Here is a 25,301-nt window from a genome sequence, read left to right as displayed (position 1 = left end):
ACCCATGGGGTACCTTCTGCTATACAGTAATGCCATTTGGTTTGAAGAACGCTGGGGCAACATATCAAGGGCTATGGCAGCTATTTTTCATGACCAAATGCATCAAATCATGGATGCATATGTAGATGATCTACTAATTAAGTCAAAAACAAGGGAGAATCACATCAACATTCTCTCTCAAGTTTTGATAGACTCTTACAATACAAACTTAGATTGAATCCACAAAAATGTGTATTTGGTGTGGAATCCGGTAAGCTTTGGGATTATGGTCAGCCAAAAGGGAATCGAGATGGATCCTTCCAAAGCAAATGCGATCATCGAAATGTCACCCCCAACAAATCTTAAGGAGCTACGCAGCTTGCAAGGCAGAATTCAATCAATCAGAAGGTTTATATCTAATCTCGCCATGAGATGCGAACCCTTCAACCATTTACTGCGGAAAGGAGTCAAATTTGAATGGGGCATGAATGTCAAGCCTCATTCGAAAAGATCAAGAAGTATCTTCTTTGCCCACCAATTTTAAAACCTCCAATTTTAGGGGAACCTCTACTCCTTTACATCACAGTTAACGATTCAGCCTGTGGTGGATTTCTGGCTCAATATGAAGAAGGATGCCGAATAGAACATGCCATTTATTACATCAGTAAGACATTTGTGCAGTATGAAAGAACTACTCGCACATGGAAAAAACTTGCTTAGCCTTGGTGTGGATGTGTCAAAAATTAAGGCATTATCTATTGGCTTGTGAAGTTAAAATTTTATCCAAACTTAATCCACTCAAATATATCCTCGAACAGCCATTTCTGAATGGAAGGATAGCAAAGTGGCAGGTTTTGCTGATGCAATATGATTTGGAATATGTGTCACAAAAATCAATCAAGGGCAAGCCATTGCAGACCAATTGGCAGATTTTCCTCTATATGAAGAAATTAGAACAAATGATGATTTTCCAGATGAGCAAATCCTGACAACTGAACCAGAGCCGATTTGGGAGATGTACTTTGATGGATCTAAGAGCACAGCTGGGGCAGGCATTGGGATACTTTTCATTACACCAGAAAGGGAAATGATTCCTTACTCTCTCAAATTGAATTTTTCCTGCACGCATAATATGGCAGAGTACGAGGCCCTAATCCAAGGACTCAAAATGTTGCTCAAATTTAAAGTGCAGAGAGTTCGCATTTTTGGAGATTCTCTCTTGGCTGTCAGTCAGGTCAATGGAGATTGGCAAGTCAAAGATAAAAAATTGATCCCATATCAAGAGTTAGCAGCTTCCCTCTTAAGACAGTTCGATGAATGTCAACTCTTACATGTCAAAAGAGAATTTAACCCAATAGCAGACGGTTTAGCCAGTTTAGCTCTACCATTGCCTTCAAACCTGGAGAATCTATCAGATCTTTTGAAGTTGGAAGACTCGAACAACCATCTTTTGTCATACCAGAACAGGTGTTGCAAGCAGAAAGTAGAGAAACACCATGGTATCAGAACATCAAGGATTTTCTCCAAACTGAAACACTTCCACCAGAAATGTCTCGAAAAGAGCAAAGAGTTTTGAGACACATGTCTTCAAGATATTTCATTCTAGCCGACATCCTATACAGAAGAGGATTCAACACAGAATATGCTAGATGTCTCGATGCAAATGAGGCACTAGAAGTCATTCAAGAAGCCCATGAAGGAATTTGTGGGGGACATGTAGGGTATCAGACCCTCGTCAAGCAGATAGTCAGAGCAGGGTACTATTGGCCCACAATGCAAAGAGACTGTCACCAATTTGTCAAGAAATGCATCAAATGTCAGTTGCATGCACCATCAATTCATGCTCCAGCAGCGTACCTTCATTCGGTCAGCTCACCATGGCCATTCTCCATGTGGGCCTTCGACGTAGTCGGTCCAATCAATCCACCTGCCTCAAATGGACACAGGTATTTCTTGCAGCTATAGATTACTTCACCAAATGGGTGGAAGCGATCACTTTAAAAACAGTCGAAGGACAACACGTAGTGTCCTTCATTCATAAAAATCTTTTGTGTAGATTTGGCATCCCGCATGATATCGTTTCTGATAACGGTACTCATTTCAAAAATGAGAAAATGCGCAATCTTTGTCATAAACACAAAATACAACATCACTTTTCTGCCCCATATTACCCTCAAGGTAATGGTCAGGCAGAAGCAACCAACAAGATTTTGATTCGTGTCTTAGAAAGGACAGTTGAAACAGACCGAGATTGGCACGAGAAAATGCACAATGCACTTTGGGCGTATCGAACCACAATTCGGACACCCACCAATGCTACACCAGCAGAATTAGTATATGGAACGGAAATTGTCCTTCCATTACATGTCCAAAAACCAGCAATGAAATTTGCTGCTCTCATTGAACTCCCAATTAACAAATACCAAAAAAAGAGACTTACTCAATTAGACCTCTTAGACGAGAAAAGACTACAAGCGGCAGAGCATGCCGAAGTCTATCGTAAGAGAGTCGCCCGACATTATGCCAAATCAGTCATTGAAAGAAAATTTCAGGTAAATGATCTTGTTTTAAGATCCATAGTTCCACTCAGGAGTAGACCCAAAGGAAAATGGGCGCCGAACTGGGAAGGACCATATGTTGTCAAAGAGGTTCTACCTCACAATTCTTATCGACTGATTGATGCCGATGGGGTTGAAATCCCCGATCCAATTAATGCTTTGCATCTCAAAAAATTCTATACTTGAATTTGCAATTCAAAAAAAAAAAAAAAAAAATTCAAAATAGTTGTGCTTTGATAAGCACGTTTGTAACAATTTTCAAACCAACTAAGGGGCATGGTATCCCTTAGGGAAAAGTTTCAAAAATGCATCAAAATTTTCAAACTCAACCCATGTCTTGAAGACAATTGCAAGGGCATCGTCTTGAAATAGGCAAGAAATTTCACAGACATTGAGGGACTTATGTATAGTAATTAATGTTGGTCCCGACAATCGGCATTTGTAAAGGTCTAGCATGAGATGCCATAAGAAAAAGTCTTGTCACCTAAAAGACCTTGGCAAGATGCTAGAAAAAGCTATCAAGCGAAATGAGTTGAGCAATGAGCTCGGGGTGAGTGTAGTTGTTCCTCTGGTTCAAAGCTCAGCAGGCGCGGGTGGGCATATGACCTATGCTTACGCCGTGAAGCTAAAAAGCAATCCATGAACATTTTGCTTATATTAAGTCTCCTAAAGCCTTCTGAATTCGAGCAAGTAAGCCCGGGGAGTGTTTTACATTTGGTACCCTGAGGCCAACTGGTCTAGGAGTTACCGGCCCAAAGCTTGTTACAAGGGTTCAGAAGAAAGCCCGATAGACTTGATATTACACAAAGCAAACTACACAAAACCGCCAAAGCGGTGGAACTCCGTAGTAGCTTTTGGGGTGGTGAGGAATTTCTCCCAAGAGTGAAGGGTGGCTCAAAAAGAAAATCAAAATTCAAAAGCAAAAGAGAGTATGTGAAAAATTAAGTAAAAGAAGAGAAAAAGCACTTGCCAATGGTTTAGAAGGCATCGAAGGCAAATTTCTCAAAGCATCAAATGCAAAAACTTTCACAATTACAAAATTTTTCAACCAACATTAATTCCTCTACAAAGTCTCCAATGAGATGGAGAAAGATCTTCTTATTTCAGGTCTATGCCTAGCATTTCCCCTCGAGCGAGGATGGTTCAACATCATTTGAAAAATGGATTTTCCAAACGATTTGCAAAAATTTGGTGCGTGAATCTTTGCTATTAAGCAAATTATTCAATTTGCTTAACAACAAAGAGGGGCATCTGTTAACACCCCAAATTTTTCCACATCAAAATTGAAGCAATGTGAAAATTTCACAAAAGAATTGTGAAAATTTGCAATTTCAAAGCCAATTTCGAATCTAAAGAACAATTAGATTCAAATCGTGAATTTAACCCGATACACGAATCCCAATGCAGGATTACGAGTCCAAATTCAATTGCAAATGTCATTTGAAATCCAAATCCAATTGCAAAATGCAAATTTTGACTTAGATCCAAGAATTGGATCTAATTCAGTCTAAAATGCTACGTGGGACCCACGTGTGGGCCCCACCTAGCCCGTGTGGTCAAGAGCCCTCCCCAGGGCCATGCCCCCCTCCATGTCAAAAAAAAAATAATAAATAAATATTTTCTCTCAAATTAATTGAAGAAAAGTCATTTTCAAGAAGAAATAAAGGAGAAACCTAGGAAAAGAGAGACATTTATGTCTCTCTCTCTTCTTTAACCAGATCCTCCTTAAAGAAAAAAATCATTTCCAAGGAAGCAATTACTAGACTGGTCAAACTCACCTAACCTACTTAATCCAAGTAGGTTTGACCCGGGTGCACTCAAATGTGGTGCCAATTCCAGCTAGGTTCGGTCACAATGGGCTCAACATAGTCAAAACGTAAGTCTGTCTCATGATCCAATTAATGGACGAAAATAGACTTTGACCGAACCAAACCCACTTTGACTAAACTCAGTCAAAGTACAATTTAGCTCAATTAAGAGCTTTCTTGACCCAAATTTATCAAATTACCTCAAATAAAGTCAAACTACTTGCAAATGAGCTTTGACTTTGGTCAATTGGTCGAAATTGATCAATTTGGACAATTTTGCCCTTCTGCGGTCAACTTAAGATTAAAAAGCCTAAAATGGTTTATGAAAGGCAAATAAACATTTGAATTTGTCAAATGCTTGAATCAAATACCAAATTTAAATTGAATTTCTCAAGTGAAAGTTTGATTCAGTTGAAATCCATTTTCAATCAAGTTTTGGACGAAAATACCCTTTTCGAACCAAATTTGATAAAATTTTTAAATTTTATTAAAATTTAAATTTAATTATCATAATTCAATGGAATTTGGAGCTTAGTAACTAGGTTTTAACCTTATAAGCTCGATTTCAAACAAAAAAAAATAAATAGTATAAAATAAGGGCAAAACCCTGTGTAAGGGCATTTTCGTCCAAAATTTTGGTCAAAATGGTCACCTAGGTCTGAACCCAAGTTGACCAAACCTAGCCCAGCCCACCTAGCTCGTGGAAATGGGCTGAGAAATGGTCAATTAGAGCCTTTAAAGTCTATTTAACTCATTTTACAAGTCCCCAAGGTCTTAAGTAAGTTCCCAAGGTGAGTTAAGAAGGTGGTTGAACCCACCTCCTCCTCTATATAAACCTCCCCTTGGCCACTAAGGGGGAGGACGAAATTTTGGAGCATTCTATCAAATTGCTGCAGCCAAGGAGCTAGGAGGGAGAAGCCAAGGAAGAGAGAAGAGGTTCGTCCAAGCCCCCTTCCCCTTTTTCTCCCATTCTCTTCTTCACTTTCTTCTATTCTCCCCATTGATTTTGCTAAGTTAGGGTGCTTAAGTGAACCCTTACTTAGGATTTTCGTGGTGAGAAGCCCTCTTTACCACTCCAAATTCCAGCAAGCAAGCTATTTCTTATTCTAGCTTTGCTAAGCTTGAATCCACGGTTGGATTCTTGCTTAGGATTGCTTGGGTTAGAAAACAAGTGAAGACGAAAGACAAACATCAAGACCGACCGCAAGGTAGGTGATCTTAACTCACTTCTCTTCTACTTTAGCTTATTGTTGATTTATTTTAATTCCAACAATTCGTGGGAGGGTTTATTTTCATTTGCTTACGGCTGGGAATGATGTCCAGCTAAGGGAAACCTACGCTTCAATGTACATGTTAATGCATAATGCATGCATATGTCGGTTTTTCTTAAATATGAACCCAAGTATCAAATTTCGAAATGGGCCCCAAGGCCACGTCCCTTTCAAAGGAACCAACTTAATACCATTTTGAACTCCCTACCATGAGAGAATCCCACGGTGAGAAAGTGATTTTGCTACATCACGTATGATGAAAATGCCTATAAGGGATGGATACGTTTTTATGAATGTGATCCACCCTTGCATGGCGAAATGATGGACGAATAAGCTTGAGTATTGTTTTATTTTCTTTCTTATTCACAGTCATTTTGATTCATGTCTTTCAATTTAATTAATCAAGGGTAGTAGGGAAGATTTGAAACAAGTTCTCAATCTTCCTACATAAAAGAACCCAGCCATGAATCATCATGATTCATGAGTCATGCGGTCCCTTGATAAAATTTCATTTTGAAAAGTAAGGTACGTATATGTATACATTGTTATATATGTACATATATGCATCCGATTTCTTGTCAAAAATTACATTCCTCCCTTAAAATCAGGTTGGAACATGTTTCCAAACCGGTCTTTAAGGAAATTGGCCATTTTTATTGATTTTTCTAGTGCAAGATTATAAATTACTTTCATTTCATTTTTACTTAATTTCAGCAAACCCATACGTAAGATGTATGTATGTTGTTGAAATCAGACCATGTTTTATAGGAATTGGTTTAAGAATATCAAAATTTACGTATTTGAAATACCAACCATCCTAGAATCATCCAAAGGAGTTGGTGATTTCATTACTACGAAATCTGGAATTTGAATAGATTTGAAAAACTCATTGTTTCTATCTAAGAAACAAGTCCTTATTGGAATCAATGTCCACAATTTTCAGCTATTTAAATCAACACAAGGTCTGATTTTTAGCTATTTTGAGACAAAAGTGGACGTCATCCATGTCTCCCATCCGTTTCAAAGATTGAACTTGACATCATTTATATATTTTCATCATTTTGATAATTTTATGTCAAGCCTCAAGCTTATGGACTACATCTCTAATTCATGTGCTTAATCATATAATGAGCACATATAGAGAAAGTCCTACATTTTAATCAATCTTCATGTATAGATTGTATGACGTGCAATACGGACTTTGAGAGATTATGAGGGAGTGAAGAATGTATGTTTCATATGAATGAATCTTGATGGATTATGAGAGAGAGAAGAATGAATGTTCCATATAGTTTCAATTCTCGTTTCATGCATTCACTTTCACTCAAAATCAATGGCACCACATGCACATTCTCAAGAAATTAAGTGATTCAAATTTAAGTTGCAAAAAGTGACCAAGTCATATTGCAATGAGAATTTGTAAACTTCACTTAACTTCAAAAGAAAACACAAGCAATGCATTCATAATCTTTTGGCCAAAGTGCATTTGAAAAACAACATGTTTTCTAACAATTTGGAACCTATGTTCTTTCAAAAGAATGAATTCTACAAATCACATGATTTGACAAAAGAAGAGTTCAAAATCAATTTTTATCATAAGATGATCATCATCATCTAGAGTTCACAACAAAGAACTCAATTCCAAATCTTCAAAAATCCTCAAGAATTATGTGTTTCAAATAACACCAAAACAAAGGATTTTAAACCAACTTGAAAACCCCCAATATTCAAATTCATTTATTCAAAAAAATGAATTTCGGTTCTTGAATCCAAAACCTCAATGCATAAGCATATAGGACTTACATCAATAACTCGTATATGATCCAAATGATCTTTAGTCCTTGGTCTAATTACCCCTGTTAAAGGCGGCAGGAACGGTTGGACCTCGTACCGACGAGCGGATCCCTTTCTCTTGAAAATTTTCTCAAAACCCCAATTTTAAAAGAATTTTGCTGACTCGCATTTCGACCTTCTTGAAAAGGGAGTGGGGTGCGAACACAAGGTTCGCAAGCGTTTGTCTTCTTGGAAGGCTTCCCAACTCTCTTTAGCTGGTCGTGACACTTTATTACAATCTGTGACTAGTTTCATTACAGTTTATACTATGCAAACTACTAAATTGCCAGTTTCTGTTACTAAAGAAATTGATAGCTTGAATAGAGATTTTCTTTGGGGATCAACGACAGAGAAAAGAAGAGTTCATTTGCTGTAATGTTAATTTGTTTGAGGAGGAACATACTAAACATGTTAAGGACTATGTTTGTAACAACAATTGGAGTGAGCAGTTGTTAGCGCTTTTGCCGACTGATATTAGGGAACAACATTTTTTTGTGCAGCTTCAGCAGGATGAGCAAGATAGGAATTTTTGGCAAGCTTCAACTGATGGCAACTTCTTTGTTTTTTCTGCTTATAAATTGCTTACGGGTGGTGTTCACACACATGGCATTTGGACTAAACTGTGGAAAATTGATATTCCCTCTCGGGTTAAATTCTTTATTTGGTTATTATTTCATAATCGTCTTCTTACTAGATCTGCTTGTGTACATCGAAATATTTTGACTACTGCAGTTTGTCCTCGGTGTGGTGCTCTTGAGGAAAATACTCTGCATGTCTTCCGAGATTGTAGTTCTTCTCAAGTTATATGGGCTGGCTATCTTCATGGGCTAAATTGTTGGAGTTTAATACGGCTACTTTGGAGGTTTGGCTGAGGAATAATATTTCTAGGCATCGTTTTTTGGTTAACAACATGATTCCTTGGTCTATTTTCTTTTACTTCGCTTGTTGGCATATTTGGCAATGGCGAAATTGAGTTGTATTTGAAGAAGGTTTTTCTTGGCCTGATGATGTTTTATTTCACATAGTTGCTTCTATTGGTGAGTTCAGAAACCATATGGCCCAACTTCGTTTATCCCAACGAAAAGTTCAAACCTTCATTGCATGGATGTCACCTCCCTTGGGTTTTATTAAGTTGAATGTTGATGCGGCTGCTAGAACAAATCCTGGAGACTTAGCGGCTTGTGGTTTATTTCGCAATGATAATGGAGAATGGTTATTTGGCTTCACTTGTCGTGCGGGTTATGGTCATATAACTAAGGCTGAACTTCTTGCTATTCTTCATGGTTTGAAATTGGCCTGGGAACGTGGCTTTCGTAAAGTTATTGTTGAATCAGATTCCTTGTTAGCTGTGAATAAGGTTCTTAAAGACTTGCAGCCTCGTGATCGTTTATTTCAGATAGTGAAGCAGTGTCAAGAATTGCTGAAACGTAATTGGGAGTGTTTCTTATGTCATACGTACAGAGAAGCTAATATGTGTGCGGATTTTCTTGCCTTATGGGCTTTTCAAGGATCTTTTGGAGTGACCATTCTTACAAATCCACCTGGTCATTTGTATCGATTGATTGAGGAAGATCTGATTGGTGTAGCTCGACCTCGTGCTATAGTTAGTTAATGCGGTTCTAAACCGCTCCTTTGTACCAAAAAAAAAAGAATCTAATCACTATTTGTTTAGGGATTGCAGATTGGCCTGTAAAGTTTGGAAGCTGGTCTCTGGAAGATGCAGCAAGACTATGGGCACATGTAGCTCCACAGTCAACAAATTGAAGCGGTGGTACTGCTTCAGTTTCAAGCGAGGCTCGGTCATGTGCTGCTAATGGTGGAACAAACGAATTCATAGTGGCTTCCCCGGATTTGTGGAGACTATGTCTAGGCAAATTTGGAAGGAATGTATTAACAACTTTGAGGCTCTCCTACGTAATAGACAAGGCGATCTCAAGGACATGAAGTGCTGGCTGGTGTCTGGTATTGTTCTGGGTAATTGGTAGAAAAATCGAAGAAAACTAGGTTTGCATTGAAATAGCCTCAAAGCTCATTCGTGGGGCTTGCTAGGTTGCTGTGAAAGTGGATCAGATAGGTAATCCAATGAGTGAGGAAAACTGTTTTTTAGGCTACCGATTTCCCCCTTTCTTGAGACTGAGATTCTTTCCTTGGTGATTGAAAAGCTGGTAGACAATAGCTGTTCACTGATCAAAACAGGTTCAAACAATAGAAAGTGGACACACTGGTTGCGCAACAGTTTGGAAGGCAGAGGGGAGGGCTAGAGCTTCCCTCATATTTTGGGGCAGTATGCCTTTCTTTCCTGCATCATTGATGAGAACCCAAATTTACATATTATATGCATGCTATTGTTGTCTTAAGTCCATGTTGGGTGGCTCTTCTGTCGTGTGGTAATTATTTTTTGGCTTGATCTTGTATATATGTTTTATGGGTGTTGTCTTAATAAAATTTCAGAGGGATCCTCCAGCAGGTTTGATGCGACACGACAGCCAATGATTTTGGTGCTATAAAAATGAGAACTGGGAATACTTAACTATTCAAATGACATCAAAAGAATGAGGAGTTCGAGATGCTACTGCTAAAATAGATTGAGTTTGTAGTTACATCCGATGAAGGTGTGACTTTGCAACTGCCTACCCATCAGCATGCTCAGCAGCTCAAGGGAAGTGTCGCACCTAATCAAAGCAATACCACCAATTTTATGATTTTGTTTACTTTTCCACAGAAAAACAATGTGCTTGTTCGTGTCGATAGAGTGTTCGTCGCATATAATTTTGAGGACAATTTGTCTGACTTGTGTCTTTCAACGAACACAAGTGATGGAAAATGTGGGGCTACTAGTTCATATGCCCTGATTTTCTCTTGATTTATAACCAGCCGTTGACACGACGTCTCAAACGCGTCCTCACTTTGGTAAAACCTTTGCCATCCCCCCGATCTTTAAGCTGGTTAGAACTTCCATTTTAGAGCAAGAGATGCTATCAATGAGTTAGAGCTCGTGACATCCCATCAACTGACAAGTGGCTCTTAGCAATTTGAAACTAACGAAAGCTTTTGCCGGCCTTTTAATTCAATATAGTTGAACAGGCTCCCATAAGATGATTTCGTCGTTCATAACCACTGGTCGTTCGAGTTTCACGTCACTAATTCTAACGTTATTTAAATGATTTACCGCTATAAATTCATGGAGTTTTATTCATGTAATATAATGAATAGATGACGTAGAAAGTGGAGCTTTTGTTTTCTCCTGCTTCCTTTTTATATCAAACTGGTAGCATTACCGAACCCAGCAAGTGGGTCAGGTCGAAAGCGAAGTGGGTTTCAAAGGCTTTCGTGGGGGGCCGCTGTTAACGTTACCGTCTAATTAATTATCTAGACCTTCCATTTCCCAGATGGACGGCAAAGAAGAGATTCAAGAAAAGAAAAAAGCAAAAGAAAATGACATAAAAGTAAAGGGAATTATCAGAAGTTGGTTAGCAAGACAGATAATCTTATGAGTAAAGAAAAAGCCAACAAGAAAGTTGCTCATAAGCTAATGAAAAGGTCCCATTTGATAGCGGCTCTCACATTCTATACACGTGCAAACATCTCCCTCCCTCCCTTCCTTCCTTCCTCCCGCTCTCTCTCTTTTGTTAATTAATGTCCATCTGGCGACCTGCAAACCCTTGAGCAGCCATGGCAAGCTCAAAGTCTTGCAGGGAGATAGAAGGCAGGGGGAGTAGTTCTGGTCCTTGAAGCACTTCCCAGCTTTTCATGGGTGTTGTGGAACCATCCAGACCTATGTGAGCTACGTGCTTGACATCTGTTGGAAGTCCTATCTCCATCTCTACAAACTCTTCCTTGTCCACTGCAATAAAGAACAGTCACCTTATTAGGACAAGCAAAAAACCTGAATTGGTTTGAATGCAGATCACAGTTACAGAGCAATAAAGTTGTGATTTGTTTGCGCCTTTCGCCGAAAAATGGCAGGGTTGGCAAGTGATATATTTCTTACTTGCTGCAATCACTAGTTAGAAATGCAAAAATGTTGAAAGCCAACATCAGACAGTATGATCATACCAAAGAGTTGAGATAAGCTCTTGAGACTCCTAATCAATCGCTGTAGTCCAGCAGAAAGTGTGGCCTTTGGAAGTGGCAGAAGGCTAATTGAGTTCTTCATTTGCTCGATCCTTATATTTTCTTCTCCTGTCAGGAAAAGGAAAGTACAACCAACCATTAGCAGCCAGGAGGACAAAATTCAAGAACGGAACAAAGAAATCTACTGACAAGGGCTACCTCTCAGATTGTTGCAGAGTTCTGATTTTGCCATTTTTGGGTTCTGGAGCTTGACTGAAATACTGGAGTGAGAGGCGCAGCCAAATGGAAAAGGCATCACTGCCAATCTCTCCATTCTATCTCTCATGATTCTTACTCGAATGCAGCTCCAATCAGCAGCACTGATTGTTTATACAGAAGAATCTTGCTTCGACTGCAAGAGAGGATGATTTTAAAGGTTAGAAAGCAAGAGATCCACCAAACTCTCTTGCAGAGGGCATTTCATGGAGTTGGTTGGTCTCCTCAGTGGGTTAAACTGTACCTCTTAACCTAATTTTCCAGCCTAATTATATTCATAGAGTTGTCCCACTTTCCACAAACCGGTTCCTTTGTTTACTTGTTTATTCATCTATTAGTTTTTTGTTCACTACTTGATTAACTGGGGCTTCTGGTCCATCTTCATACTTTTGTACGAAGCCATGAAAGTGCTGCCAAACCTTTTATTTTTTCTTGGTTTTGACTCTACCCGGAGTGAATTGAAAGATATGCAAAGGCTTGGACCCTGGAAGACATTATGGACTTCGACTCGGCTTCAAGTTCAGTATAGCCTTCGTATATGAACATCTAAAAAGTTTCTAAAGGTGACGCTTCAACTGATGTTACCTGAGACCCTCTTCTCTGTTTCAGCAACTCTATACAAAGCAAACTTAGCAATACAGCTGTCACGAAACCTGTTTCCTCTACTAAAGTTCGCCTTCTGGCTTTGCAGTAAAGTGTGGAATGCATGCGTATTGGTTTAAAAGGATGTTTGATGTGTGGGACAGGTGAGGAAGAGTGGATGCCTCGTCTATTCTGCGGTGAAGAGTCGCGTCAAATGGTCTTGAAGGATAAAGACGATCAGTATCTTTCCATTGAAGAGTTCTGCTTAAACTGTTCTGAGCATCTGACTAGTGACAAAACATTCTCCAGTCATCTTGCATCCTCTCCTCATCCAACATTCTCAAATGGAGGAAAACCCACAAAAATGCTTAATTAATGCACGTAATGGCGACCCTTTACCATGAACATTAAACGCGGGAGATTGAAGATCATTTGGAATGTCAAATTAGGAGATCATAAGAACTGATATTAAATTGGGCTTCTACGTTGTGGCCGGACCCCTCGCACTCAACAACACAAACCCCAAAAGAACGGACAAAGAAATGGTGGAGATCATTAGAGAAGAGGTTGGTCCTTTTTCTTTCATTTTCATTTGGCAGAACTCCACTAGATAATCACAGTAGAAGCTGCATACTTCAGGAATTAAACTCTTGCTCCTTCAAATTGAAGGTTATGAGTTTAAACCTTAAACCCCTAGGAAGGTGGAAAGATCGTCCTTTTTCTCTGTCAATTGTCCAACATCTATTGTATCATCTCTTGCTCTTGTCTCAGTTCTCGTTCTATTCTGGCGATGAGAGAAGCTACCGAATTTTTATAACATGTTTCCACTGGGAAAAGTTTTTCCTTTGTTATGATCTTTGTGAGAAAATATGGGCACCCCGTATCGAACTTTGGCCTCTTTCGATCAATGTTGTTAATGTCAGTTTAATCGTCTCGTATTGGAAACCAAAGAAATCAATGTGTATCAACATTGACCTGTATCTGTTGTTATCGGTTTTAAAAACAAAGTTAAATTTCAAATTAAATTTAAATGAATTTGTTCTCGACCATATGTCAGCTGGTTTTTAAAGGGGATCATATTGGCTTGGCCCTAAAAATGCGCAACTTGTCGGTACGATCTGTACTGTAGGCTTATACGGGCAGGTAGGCACCAACATTAATAACACTGGTCGCCTAGCAGTGGGAAATATTTTGGAACTACTACAAATTTTACGGGCTTTATTGGCTTCTGATACATCACCCATAATACTGATGTTTCAAGCTTTTGTAGGTGATGTTTGCCGTTCCGTTAAAAAAAAGCATGCCGTTTTATCATTTTATGTGGACAAAGTTCTCCAAGGTCAATTCAGGACCAGAGATCAAGGATGAATTTATTAGATATGTCCACAAATTTGTAAGGTTCAGATCGTTAAATAGAATTTGGACCGTGCGGGTCGTCGGTTCCATCAGCTCTGCTCCTTAATTTGGAGCAATGAAGAAAAAGGTTGCTGGGGAACAGGCCCCCTACCTTTATTAAGACTAGTGAACTGTACAAGGGGAAAGTCACCAAAAAACCGACCTTAGCAGTGAAGATCACGCAAAGGATTACTCAGCCCTTCACTATTAAGGAGAATTCAAAGAAACCGTGAGGAATTCAACAAAGTAAAACATCTTGGGCAGTCCACATGTTCTCCTTTACAAAACACCAAGATTATATGCAGCAGTGAGTTACAGAGTTTTGAGGAAGGGGAAGAGAAGAGTGAGTTACCAAGTAGTGAGGACGGGGAAAAGGATAGAAACACGTTCTTATGGTTGAACTGTCGCCATCATTCAAGTTATCCTGGCCCTGAGAAAGATTTTATGTGGTGCGGTGGCAGTCGTTTGGAAAAGGCAAACAATGATTTGGCTTGAGAGAAACAATTGAACCTTAAAGAAACGTCGTCTATGTTGCCGAGGTTATGGTTAGAATAAATCAGTACATTTAAATTCTCAAACAGCAAAATAAACTACTAGATTATTAAATTTTAAGGAATCAAGTCTCAGATCGGCAAGCCTTGTCCCGGAGAGAGAGAGAGAGAGAGAGAGAGAGAGAGAGTTTCAAAATGGGCTAATATGCAGCAATATGGTGTCACCTATTCAATGTTCTGGTGATATGATGGCCACTCATTTGCTGAATTTGATAAATTCCTAATCGTAAAAGAAAGGAACAAAACATATTGATTAAAAAATGATTGAACAATTTTTTAGTAACATATTATAGAGCACAAGCATAACTCCTTGTCTGGAGCAAGTTTACAAAAAATCATGATGGCAATTGATGTAGTTCTACAACTCATGCAAAATGGCCTTGCGACATCCGGCCACCTATAGATTAGAACAGAAAACATAATGCCCAGCCAGTGGATCAGTAACAGATAGATGTGTGATACATCAGATTCTTCTCATGGTCTGGTGTGGAACACCATCGTTTTCTAAAAACCATGTGCATGTTCCTATATTCTGAAGAACCAAGTAATGGGGAGCTGGTTACATAGATGATGCTTACAAGAATCTAAAGAATTATAATCACAACGGGGGGTAGAAGTATGAAGACAAGGAGAAGCCAAGGAACAGCAGTCCTCCAATGGTTGCAACAGTACCCTGAGAGATCTTAGAGGCCAAAATACTTCCTCCAACAACCGCAAGCGATGTGCAGATTGTGTGACCCAAGGTTGCTCCCACAGCAACTCCAAGTGCATTTTTGTGGGTTGCCAGCTGATTGTCAAAAAAAAAAAAAAAGAAAGAGAAAAGGAAATTTAAAATAAGGAAATGATGTAATGGCCTTATGCCACAAATATGTGGTTAAGCAAGCAAGAAGAAAAAAATTCAAATCAAATACTTGGGAAAATGCATTAACAAATGCATTAACGTGCCTTGTGTTCATCAGTGTAATTCCTACAACAGGAAGAATGTCACAGAAACATTACGGGTATTAGCATGAACTTGCTAGATTATGTTGCCATGCTTGCCGTCATGGGGCAAACTTTTAACTTTGTTTTTCCTTTGCCGGGTAGCCCCTTCATACTTGGCACACTAGATGCATCACAAATCAAAACCAGAACTACTAAAGAAGTTATGGGTATCAAATTGATCAGGCAGGTGGAAATTAAGTCATGGTTGAAGGAACAGGATCTAAAGAAGTAGTAAAATGCATGAAGCTATAAAATATAAACTGCAGACACAAGAAAAACATATGCAGGACTTGATAGGAGGGTGCAAAAGGACCACCCAGAGATGGCATCACCAAATGGAACGGGATACTACACAGCATTAATCTTAACGGGTAAATCAGACAAAAAAAAGTTAGATGACAAGAAAATGATAGATGACCATCTTACCGCAATTGTTGCTATCTGGCTACGGTCTCCCCATTCAGCTAAGAAAGTCAGTATAAATGACTGCATGCATATACATACCATCAAATAAATGAGAAAAGAAACAGAAAGTCTCAGAAATAAAAAAAAAAAGGTAACCTATAAACATGAGCAGATTTATGCATAGCACGATCAATCCCAACAACATAATCATTACACTGTCAGAAAAGGGTCTTAAATACCTCCAAAAAAATTGGTGTGCAAAATCTAGAAAAGAAGCGGCGAAAAGCTGTTTTTCCTTGCCCACCTTCAAGTTTTTCCTCCACCTGCATATTGTTTCATCAATAAAAACCAGTGGTAATCTGAGAAATTCATGTGTAAGAGAAAAATAAATGTCTATACTTCTTATGCCAAAGGTCTGTGGTAGATCTCCAATTACATTATTTGGAATTTTAAATCTTTTTGTTACAATCTCTACCTGTAAATGATTTTACGAAAAAAAAAGATATTGCAGTAAGAACCACATCTAATTGGATTTTGTAGGTCACACTTTAAATTTATTCATAATCCGTTTAATGTATGTGAATTCTAGAGGCTGTGAGATTCAAGTAAGTAGTCATCCATAAATCATATGTATGGCTGCATTGTCTTATCATTATTACTTTCACCTACACAGATGTCCTGCAGAAATTATATCCATTTTTGTGTGTTTACTCGCAAAATACCAGCCTAACAATAAGTAAAGCCTATTTAACACCAGCATAACATTTTCTCTACAAAAATAGGGACAAAAAGGATTCTTTTTTGTTCTTCACATACAACATGCCAATTTTATTATCAGAGACAATAGTTTCCAGAAAAAAGTTTAGATGGAAAAGACAGCACACCTCTTCCATTTCTTTCTTCTGTGATGTCTTCGAGCTTGATCTCCAAGCAATATAAAGCAGACGCAAGCCAAAGAATGCATAAAGGACTACAAAAGAAGTACAAGAAAATTAGCATTCTTCAGGGCATCAGTTCATGCCAAGGAACTAAACGGAATTCAGGAAACTAGTTAAAAAATATTTGAAGGGGACAAACTACACACAAAAATCACTATAAAGCACATAAGAATAGGAAATGGGAAATTTAGTGCACTTTGATACATATTTTAACATGGCTCCCTGAATAAGGATATCCAAGGATTGCAACTGAACATTTTCAGCTTCACAATTGAAAGAGTACAACATCAGGCAATGACCATTAAAGGGGAATAAATGCTCTCTTAAGCTTGCTAGAATAGGCTTATCCAGGATACCAATTCTTGTAGAAGGCAAGCCACCAAGGCCACAAACTCACCTAGTTGAAATGGAAATACATGTATGCAGAATGATAACATAAGCATTTTAGACATGCTTGCTTCATGTTTACAGAGATTGATCAAAGGCATGCCCAAGTAATCAGCATCTTAGACTATAAAATGTTACATTGATTTGAATATTGCCTTTCATTAATTTGTCTTTGTTAATGCTAGTAATTGAGACAAGAAAAAAAAGGAGAAAATAGCATGTGATAGCAAAAGAAGGGAGAATAAGATTATGCCAACTAAAGCAATGAATGATATGGTGCTCCACAGCAAGTTGCAGTTCTGATGTCTGTCAAGGTGGTCTACCTTTGCCTTTATAGTTCTTAAATGCTTCCAACTGATTTTTGGATCTGTGAGAAGTATAGGTAGTGGATGGATGATGGTTCAAACAGATCACTGCAATATTGAAATGTGATGACAACAAGAAAAGTGATCCATGGGGTCGATTTCCAATGCATTGGAAATCCGCAATTTGACAGTGGAGGAAAATATTCAAGTGTTACACAGTGAGATTGATATTTCCATTCTTTAGTGAAGAATAATCAGGTTGAAGTTCATGAATTCAAAATACATACTAAATAGAAAACCAAAATGTGCCAATACATGTCATTTGCTAAGCATTCCATTGTCACTATTAGATCTAAGCACAACCAAGTCAAAGAATTGATCATCCTTCAGCATCTACAACTAACTGTTTGACATGTTAGACTATATAGCTCACTCGTTATCTTTCACCTACCTCTGGACATAAGGATCCTTCCTTTTCCATACCTAACTTCAGAGTTCTTTCAACCGAATATGATTGAAACATCCTTTGGTTATTGTCGTTCATACTCCAAATTTTGAAAGTCATACATGCTAAAAGCATACCTGTTATTTTTAACCCGTGAAGGCTTGACAAATTTGCTCATCACCAATTTTGCTTATCACCAATTGAAGTCTCCACAAATTTTGTAGGATGAAAGGACTCTGCTTTTAGAGATTAAGGATGTGTGCACTACCAGCATTACTACTCACTTTTTCCCTTCATGTTCTTGGCCTGCATTGCAACTGAGGTGTCAGGAACCTGACACAACAAACTCCTCTCAGGTAATCTGCTTCCATAAGCCACCATAACTTTTCGCTGCTTTCTTCATCCATCACAACATGCATGAGAAATATCTGGTAGTGCATATCATTTTCTCTGCTCTCTGCATTGCACTTGTGAATCATATTCTGCCTGATTCATTGGATCATTAGTTAGCCTGGTATAAACCTGTGGATTCAACTCCTAATGGTACTTTCTAGTTTCTCCTACCTTCAGATACGTTATCACACAATATCCAAAGAAATCCAGGAAAGTCAACGATGGAAGGCCGTGGATCAAAGTACTGCTTCAAGTGGTCACAAGAAATAGTAAAGTTATCTGCCTGCTTGGTGTTCTTCCAAGTTGGCGGCCATGGTTTGCTTCTGCTTGATCTATGTTTGCTAGATAGGCTTGATCTTTCATATATTCTTCAATCATTATAATTGTGACAATGAGGTCACAAAATTAGTTCTCAATTAGGATGTTCTGGATGCCTGGATGAGCTACACTTGGCCTGAGGTTCAAACAGAACATGGCCATCTTATGTCCAGCAAAACCACAAAAATGGAATAATGTAACCATGAGATTTACAATTTCATCCTTTATTTTAGAACCAAACATGAAATTCAGAACCAATGTGCTGCCATAGCTCAACATTTTTGTCTTTAGATCCTGACAATGAAAAAGAAAAAAGGGCAATGCTCGATCATGATAAACGGAGAAGCTGACATTGCTGAACAAGAAAAACTTATGATGAGAAAACAAGCGAACTTGCAAAAGAATAAGGTCCATTTTGGTGGGTTGATGGGTAGAAAAGGAAGTTTGACAATGAAACAGTTAGCTAACATTGAGAGAAAGAGAATAAAGAACATGAAATTAATTTATCAACTCGAATGTAGCCAACAACGTTATTAAAAAGAAGTTAAGAACTAAACTTGTGATCAATTAAGGTGTTCGTATTAAATTAAGGCAATTGTATGAATGTATTAAAGCTGCCCCTGGATGTAGTTGTCATGAAGTTTGAACCATTACCCACCACACCAAGCTGCAGAGCTTAAAGAAAGAATATGTGAGAAATAATAATACATCATGGAGAGGTAAAAATGAACCTGTAGCTGCATTATTTGTGTGCTTCCTTGATATCAAGTTGGGGACAATTCTACCAAGTGCAGTTGACAGAACCTACAATGGAAGTGAAACACTTCATGAGTACTTCAGATATCAAGGACAAAAAGAGAAGATGCCAATGAAATGGGAAAAGACAAAGGAAAGAAGCAACACGCCATAATGAATTGATTCAAAAATGAGCAACATAACACCATGAAGCCAAGGCATTTTTAGAACATCACTGCAAAAGAAAAACAAAATTCTTGTGCTTAAAAAGAAATAACATACACCAAATTACTTACTGTCATCACAAAAAGAGCAGTAAGGGCACCCGAAAGTACAATTGATTTTGGATGACGCATAGCCATAAGAGCCGCTATTATAAATGTTTCATCTCCAATCTATCAGCAGAATGAATAAAGCAACATAAATCAGCTAAAAGAATGTCTATAATTATGAGGAACCCTAAACATGGAATTTTGGATCAAACCTCGCTAACAATGATCATCGACAAACTAGCAAAAAAGGCATCCAATAATCCAAGGCCAAATTCTGAGTATCCAGTCATATCAGTAAGTTTGGTCTTCGAATCCACATCATCTACATCTGTGTCCACGTTTCGTGAAGTTCGCATGATGATCTGTGCAAAAAAAGTATTAGAAACATTTCTAAGTCAAAGATACGGAAAAATAAATATGCAAATATAGAAGTCGTAGCCATGATATCTCTCTTAAGCCAGCACAATATAAAATCAGATCAAGAAGATAAAAGTACCTTATCAGACGAAAAGCAGTGAAAAGGAATTCACACTTGGTGAGAACCCGAAAAATCCATTAACGTTCGGGCAGAGGAGGAGTTGCTACAGGTAAGTTAGTGGGACAACGGCTGGCTTTGCGAACGCCTAGGACAAGTAGACACTTAACTTACCTTGGACAATTAACTACCAGAAGTAGGCTCATCATCTTTATTGTCCCTCTTTCATGAGCCGAAAAAGGACACATTTCCTTAAAAGAATGATCGGAAACTCCACCTCACTAGGACTTTGAAAATCACGACCAACGGTGTAAGTACAGCATGCTTAAAACATGTAGGAGAACAAATGTCCGGTGTTTGAATCAAATAAGAAAAAACAAACGAATGGTGCAAGCGGAAAAATGAAAGACGTTAGCATAAACAAAATTCTACGTCGATATGACACAAATCTGAAGATTCGAGCAGTTTCTATTCGCGAGAAACAAAATCACGACTCCTAATCGAAGCAGATCCAAACATTTGCAAAAAGTGTTCAAATAAAATGAAAGAACCAACCAGGTAAAACAGATTCTAGAAGAAAAAGCAAGAAAAGCGAAATCTCTGCCTACCTTTGACCGGCGATCGAGCACCTTGACGGACTCATTGGACGGATTGTCCTCAGAATCGACCCCTGATTCCTACAAAACGAAAACCGAGAGAAATTAAAGAAAAACAAAAGATGCAATATCAAACATAAAAAGTCAGGGATCAGTGCAAAAAAAAAAAAAAACGAAGGAAAGGGGGAAACTACCTGAGCAGAGACGCAAGAGAAAATGGAGGTCTCAGACAGAAGCAGAAGAAGGAGGGGCAGAACAAAGGAAAAGGAACGCCTACTTCTAGGGTTCCTCGACGCACCCATGGTCGCAACCTCTACGCTGCCTTCAAAACCAAAATCTCCGCTTGAAAAACGGAATTTTACGAGAACTCAATCCAATGAAAAAACATAAACCCGAATCCAATGCCTTCTTGCAACACAATAACCGGAGTTCTCGGGCAGGTAAAGGAAGAATGTCTACGGAAACCCCATCAGATCTAGTGGGAGTTAGGAGACTCCGATCGACGAAATGGAAGAACTCATTTGGGAAGCAGAGGAGAAAACCCACGCACGATGGCAAAAAGGAAAATATGTACAGATCTATGGGCGGAAATTTCAAATAGGCTTCAGCGATACTGCGTCTTAAGCGGGAACCAGGGCGATGGTCGGCACATCGATCCATTTCTTTCGTCCTGTACGGCACGTTTTTGAAGAAAATCACAATAAAGCCATCGACCTCACGCGCTTCGCTTCACGGCCTCGCCTTTTCCATGGTTGACCCACGTCGGTGGTTCGTGGGTCCCACGCCACCATTGGATTCTGAATCTTCTGAACGGTGTCCAGATCCGAAATGGCCCCGATAATCTCTTCACAGCTGAGCCACGTAACGGATCGGAATCCCATCGGATCGAATCGGTATTATCAAAATTATGGCCGAAAAACGAAGCGGCAGATCAGACACCCAATAATGTTGTGAATATCCATATCGGTGACGTTTCGGTTTGATCACTGATATCGCGTATCAGTCGATACGTCGACACGCATTGTTGCCTGTCAGCCGATATGCATGGTTGTGCATCGGTCCGCGTAGTCCTAGGGCAAGCTTTAACAACGGTCTCATCAGAATCGGAGAATCGGACAATTTGAATCGGGTTCACCGAATCAGCAGACCCTCCGATCCAGTTCAGAAACCGATTTTAATAACACTGCTTCAATGTAGTGTAATTTTTCAAGGAGAAAATCCAGTGGAAAAATGTTTAGTCGAGACGTCAAAGTTAAAGCAACTTTCTTGCTGTCTGGAAAGAAAATATACTCTTTGTGGGCAGCTTTGGATTGGAAAGTCTATACTTTTTTTGTGCTTTTATGTAGCAGTAAAATATATATGAAAAGAAATGACTTTTTGCTTTTGTTTTTATTGAAAATAAATTATCATAAACATTAAGAGCAAATCTGATTCTGATTGGATATCTGATCAAAATGCTCTAAGAAAGTCGGGTATAGAAAAAGGAAATTTATATCCAATTGAGAAATTGGATGGAATTCACATGGAAGAAATGACGTGATATTGGGTTGTAGTTTGGATTCAGTTTCAAGTAAACATCTAATTGGATTGAGATTTGGCAACAAATAACTATTTTATATCTAATGTTCATACATTTTGAAAATCGGTTCTAACAATATCATAATGTGGTTTTGATTCATTTACATATTTAAAAGTCAGATTTGAATTGAGATGTAAAAACAAAAGGTGATATGATGCAGATCAAATTCGAACTATGAATATAAAAATCAGATTCGGATATGGGGTGGACTTTTTTTTCAATTGTATTTAAGTCCAATTTAAAATTCAAATATGTAAACTTTCAATAAATTGAATAAGATAAAAGGTACATCTGATTCAAATCAAATCCATATTCTCGGTCTCTCTTATGCGTATCACTTGAGGGATGGAGGTTGACACCTCGACTTTGCAAGAAAACACTAATCTGCAACATGCAGATCCTAGGGATCCCCCACCTGCATGCCCTCCTCCCTTCTTCCCCAATGTCTTTTTTACCCCATCATTGAAAATCCCCCTTCATCTGCTACCAATGTGCCGTCTTCTCCTGTTAATGCCCGATCGTGGGCAGACAATGCCAACATGGAGCCAAGCTGGTGTGGGCAATTGCCCACACTAGCCCACTAAATTTACATATACAAAGTTCATTAATTTTTAGTTTTTTTTATGTATGAGTGCCCCTTCAAATTTGACATTTAAGCTTAGAGCGCCCCTCAGCCAAAAATTTCTGGCTCCGCCACTGGCTCCACCCTAACTTTAATTGTACCTCCTTCACTGGATTCCAAAAAGCCAGAATGGGTGAATCTAATGGCTGATTTTCGGTGATGTATGTGTCCCACCTGTCTTTAGGTTTGTGAATTTGGGAAGCAAAAAAAAAGTGTTGTATCTATGGTAGCTTTAATGCAATGTATGAACGGAACAAAAATGAGCAAAATTGGCATCTAACTACTATATATTGTGAAACTTTGATGGTTGATCTACATGTATTGCTCCGTTGCGAACTCAAGATCCTATTTTGTTCCACTAAAATAGAGAAACACATGAGACATGAGTTCATAAACCCAGTGAGCAGTCCATAATAGAACAAATAGTCTTACATACAAAAAATACAGTGCAATAGTAAAGTAGACATAAGTCATACAACAAAACAACAAATAAACAAGGTTCGACAACCATCTCACTTTCAGCTTAGCCCTCATTCATTTCTTAACTAGTACTTAGTTTTCTTGTATTCATTCCTTCATATATTTTATTCACAACAATGAAATTTCTATTCTTGAGATATTCATTTATTTGATAATAATGTAGTGACAATTTCACCTCTAATTTTTAGACTCCAAGGAGTGCTTAGAGGTTTAATATATATTTACTACTAATTTTCAAACTTTAAAGGAGTGTCAAAAAGTTCAATATGTATTCACGTATATTTTCTAAACTCCATAAGTGTGTTAGGAAGTTTAATATGAATCCACCTCCAATTTTTAAACTCAAGTGAAGTGTTAGGAAGTGATTCATTTGCTTGCCTCTAACTTTTAGATTTTGAAAGAGTGTTAAAAGGAGCAAGAAATACTTAATAATCACAGCCACATGCCATCACCTGAGCTAGAAACTATAGAATGTGATGAAGAATCATGAAGGTAGTCTCATTGAATTCTCATTTTCGCGCAACTCTTTAGCCCTCCATTTTCAACGCTAGATTTTTATTTTATATCTTAAACCATTATCAACTCTATACAATAAAATTATGTCAATAACATGCAATGAGTTCACATATATATAATATTACAATATAATTATGAATCAATATAATTCAATTTGACAATCTAAGAGAAGTTACCAAACATCATGATGCACATGAAAGAATGTGCGTATGTATGTATGTATATATATATATACACACACACTCAATAGACCTATAAGTTCAAACATAATAGAGTATGTATGCAACTTAGTAAGAATTTGCTCACCATAGAAAAAGAAAGAGCTTTCCTACTTGGTAGGGCATCTGGGCACATCTTTGCATGCACCCATGCATTCGGATGCATCTAGACATGTGAAAAATGTAAACTTAAATGCCAAATTTACGTATGGACCTCTCTCTCAAGTCTACAAATCTATACTACAAGTGTATTTCTTTTCAATTCTTCTAATCCACAGGAAACATATTAACTTTCTAAATTTTCAAAAGACTAAATTATGACTAAATAATACCTTTATTCACTTCATCCTCACGCTAAACCAGATTTTTGTATAAAATACTATTCTACCAAATATAATTCACCATGATTAAGGAAAAATTGATGGTACTGTATGCTTTCTAAACGTGTAGCATACACACTAGTATCCCATTAATGAGGCATAAGAAATTGGTTCATTCTAACAAGCTAATATAATAGTTTTCCCGTATAATTAACTTATTTTACACCCTTCAAGCAATTCAGCTCAAATAATATTCTTAAAAGGCTAACGCAACATTCCAATAACCCACATCAATTTATCAAATCACCTATCAAGTTTTCTAAGTATTCAAGTTTTTTTATAATCAAAGAGGATAACAACAATAATGGATCCTAAAATCTCTACTCATGCCAAACAAAAATGGAAATCTTTATCAAAATCTACGTGTTATGTATTCTGATATGCTGATTAATTAAAAAAATCTAATAAAAATTGAGAATGTATGAAGAGAAAATTGGATTACCCAATTTCAGCCTCAAACCCTCCTTCTTCTCTCATTCCCTTTTGTTTTCCCCTTTCTCTCCTTTTCTTATCCTTCTCGCCACTTTATTAGTGAGCATCATATACTACATAATTAGAAGCTAAAGAAGATAGATAATCATAGCATCAGTACAACTACTGAGTACAATAAAAATCATGACAAAATTATAGATATTTCATTACATAAGGGTGTATGTACAATGTATTGGAAGTTACATGCACATTGCAAATACATGAAAAACCCAAATTGAAACTGTAGGTTGACATAGCTTCAGTGTTTTTTCTTTTTTCCTTTTCTCTAATAATTCACCCATTCTTTCTTACTATATTTATACATCTTTTCTTCTAGATCCTATTGACTTTTCAAGCTGGTTCCCATATTGATAAATTGAATTGTCAAAAGTGCAATAGGCGTATATTAGTTTTTTTAGATCAATTCCATCGTTGGTCCAACAACACAAATTTCAATTCGTGCTTCGATAAGGTAT

General features: G+C 37.9%; 2 protein-coding genes across 2 annotated transcripts; both read right to left on the bottom strand.

The window, feature by feature from the left end:
- Positions 1-10,867: 10,867 nt before the first annotated feature.
- LOC116251367 (CRIB domain-containing protein RIC4-like) lies at positions 10,868-11,954 on the bottom strand. Its single transcript, XM_031625585.2, has 3 exons — positions 11,722-11,954; positions 11,506-11,631; positions 10,868-11,293 (listed from the first exon to the last, which is right to left on the bottom strand). The coding sequence occupies exons 1-3, from the start codon at positions 11,846-11,848 to the stop codon at positions 11,079-11,081; spliced, it is 468 nt and encodes a 155-aa protein (XP_031481445.1). The 5' UTR covers positions 11,849-11,954; the 3' UTR covers positions 10,868-11,078.
- Positions 11,955-14,555: 2,601 nt separating this feature from the next.
- LOC116250621 (GDT1-like protein 4) lies at positions 14,556-21,103 on the bottom strand. The gene is made up of 9 exons (XM_031624389.2): positions 20,754-21,103; positions 20,572-20,640; positions 19,701-19,850; positions 19,513-19,611; positions 19,213-19,285; positions 16,580-16,665; positions 15,935-16,018; positions 15,717-15,776; positions 14,556-15,093 (listed from the first exon to the last, which is right to left on the bottom strand). The coding sequence occupies exons 1-9, from the start codon at positions 20,859-20,861 to the stop codon at positions 14,905-14,907; spliced, it is 918 nt and encodes a 305-aa protein (XP_031480249.1). The 5' UTR covers positions 20,862-21,103; the 3' UTR covers positions 14,556-14,904.
- Between the last annotated feature and the right edge of the window lie 4,198 nt (positions 21,104-25,301).

Source organism: Nymphaea colorata, chromosome 3 (assembly GCF_008831285.2).
Source record: "Nymphaea colorata isolate Beijing-Zhang1983 chromosome 3, ASM883128v2, whole genome shotgun sequence".
Lineage (NCBI taxonomy): Eukaryota > Viridiplantae > Streptophyta > Magnoliopsida > Nymphaeales > Nymphaeaceae > Nymphaea > Nymphaea colorata.
The sequence above is the reverse complement of the archived record's forward strand: the minus strand, read 5'-3'. Positions and strand labels throughout refer to the sequence as shown.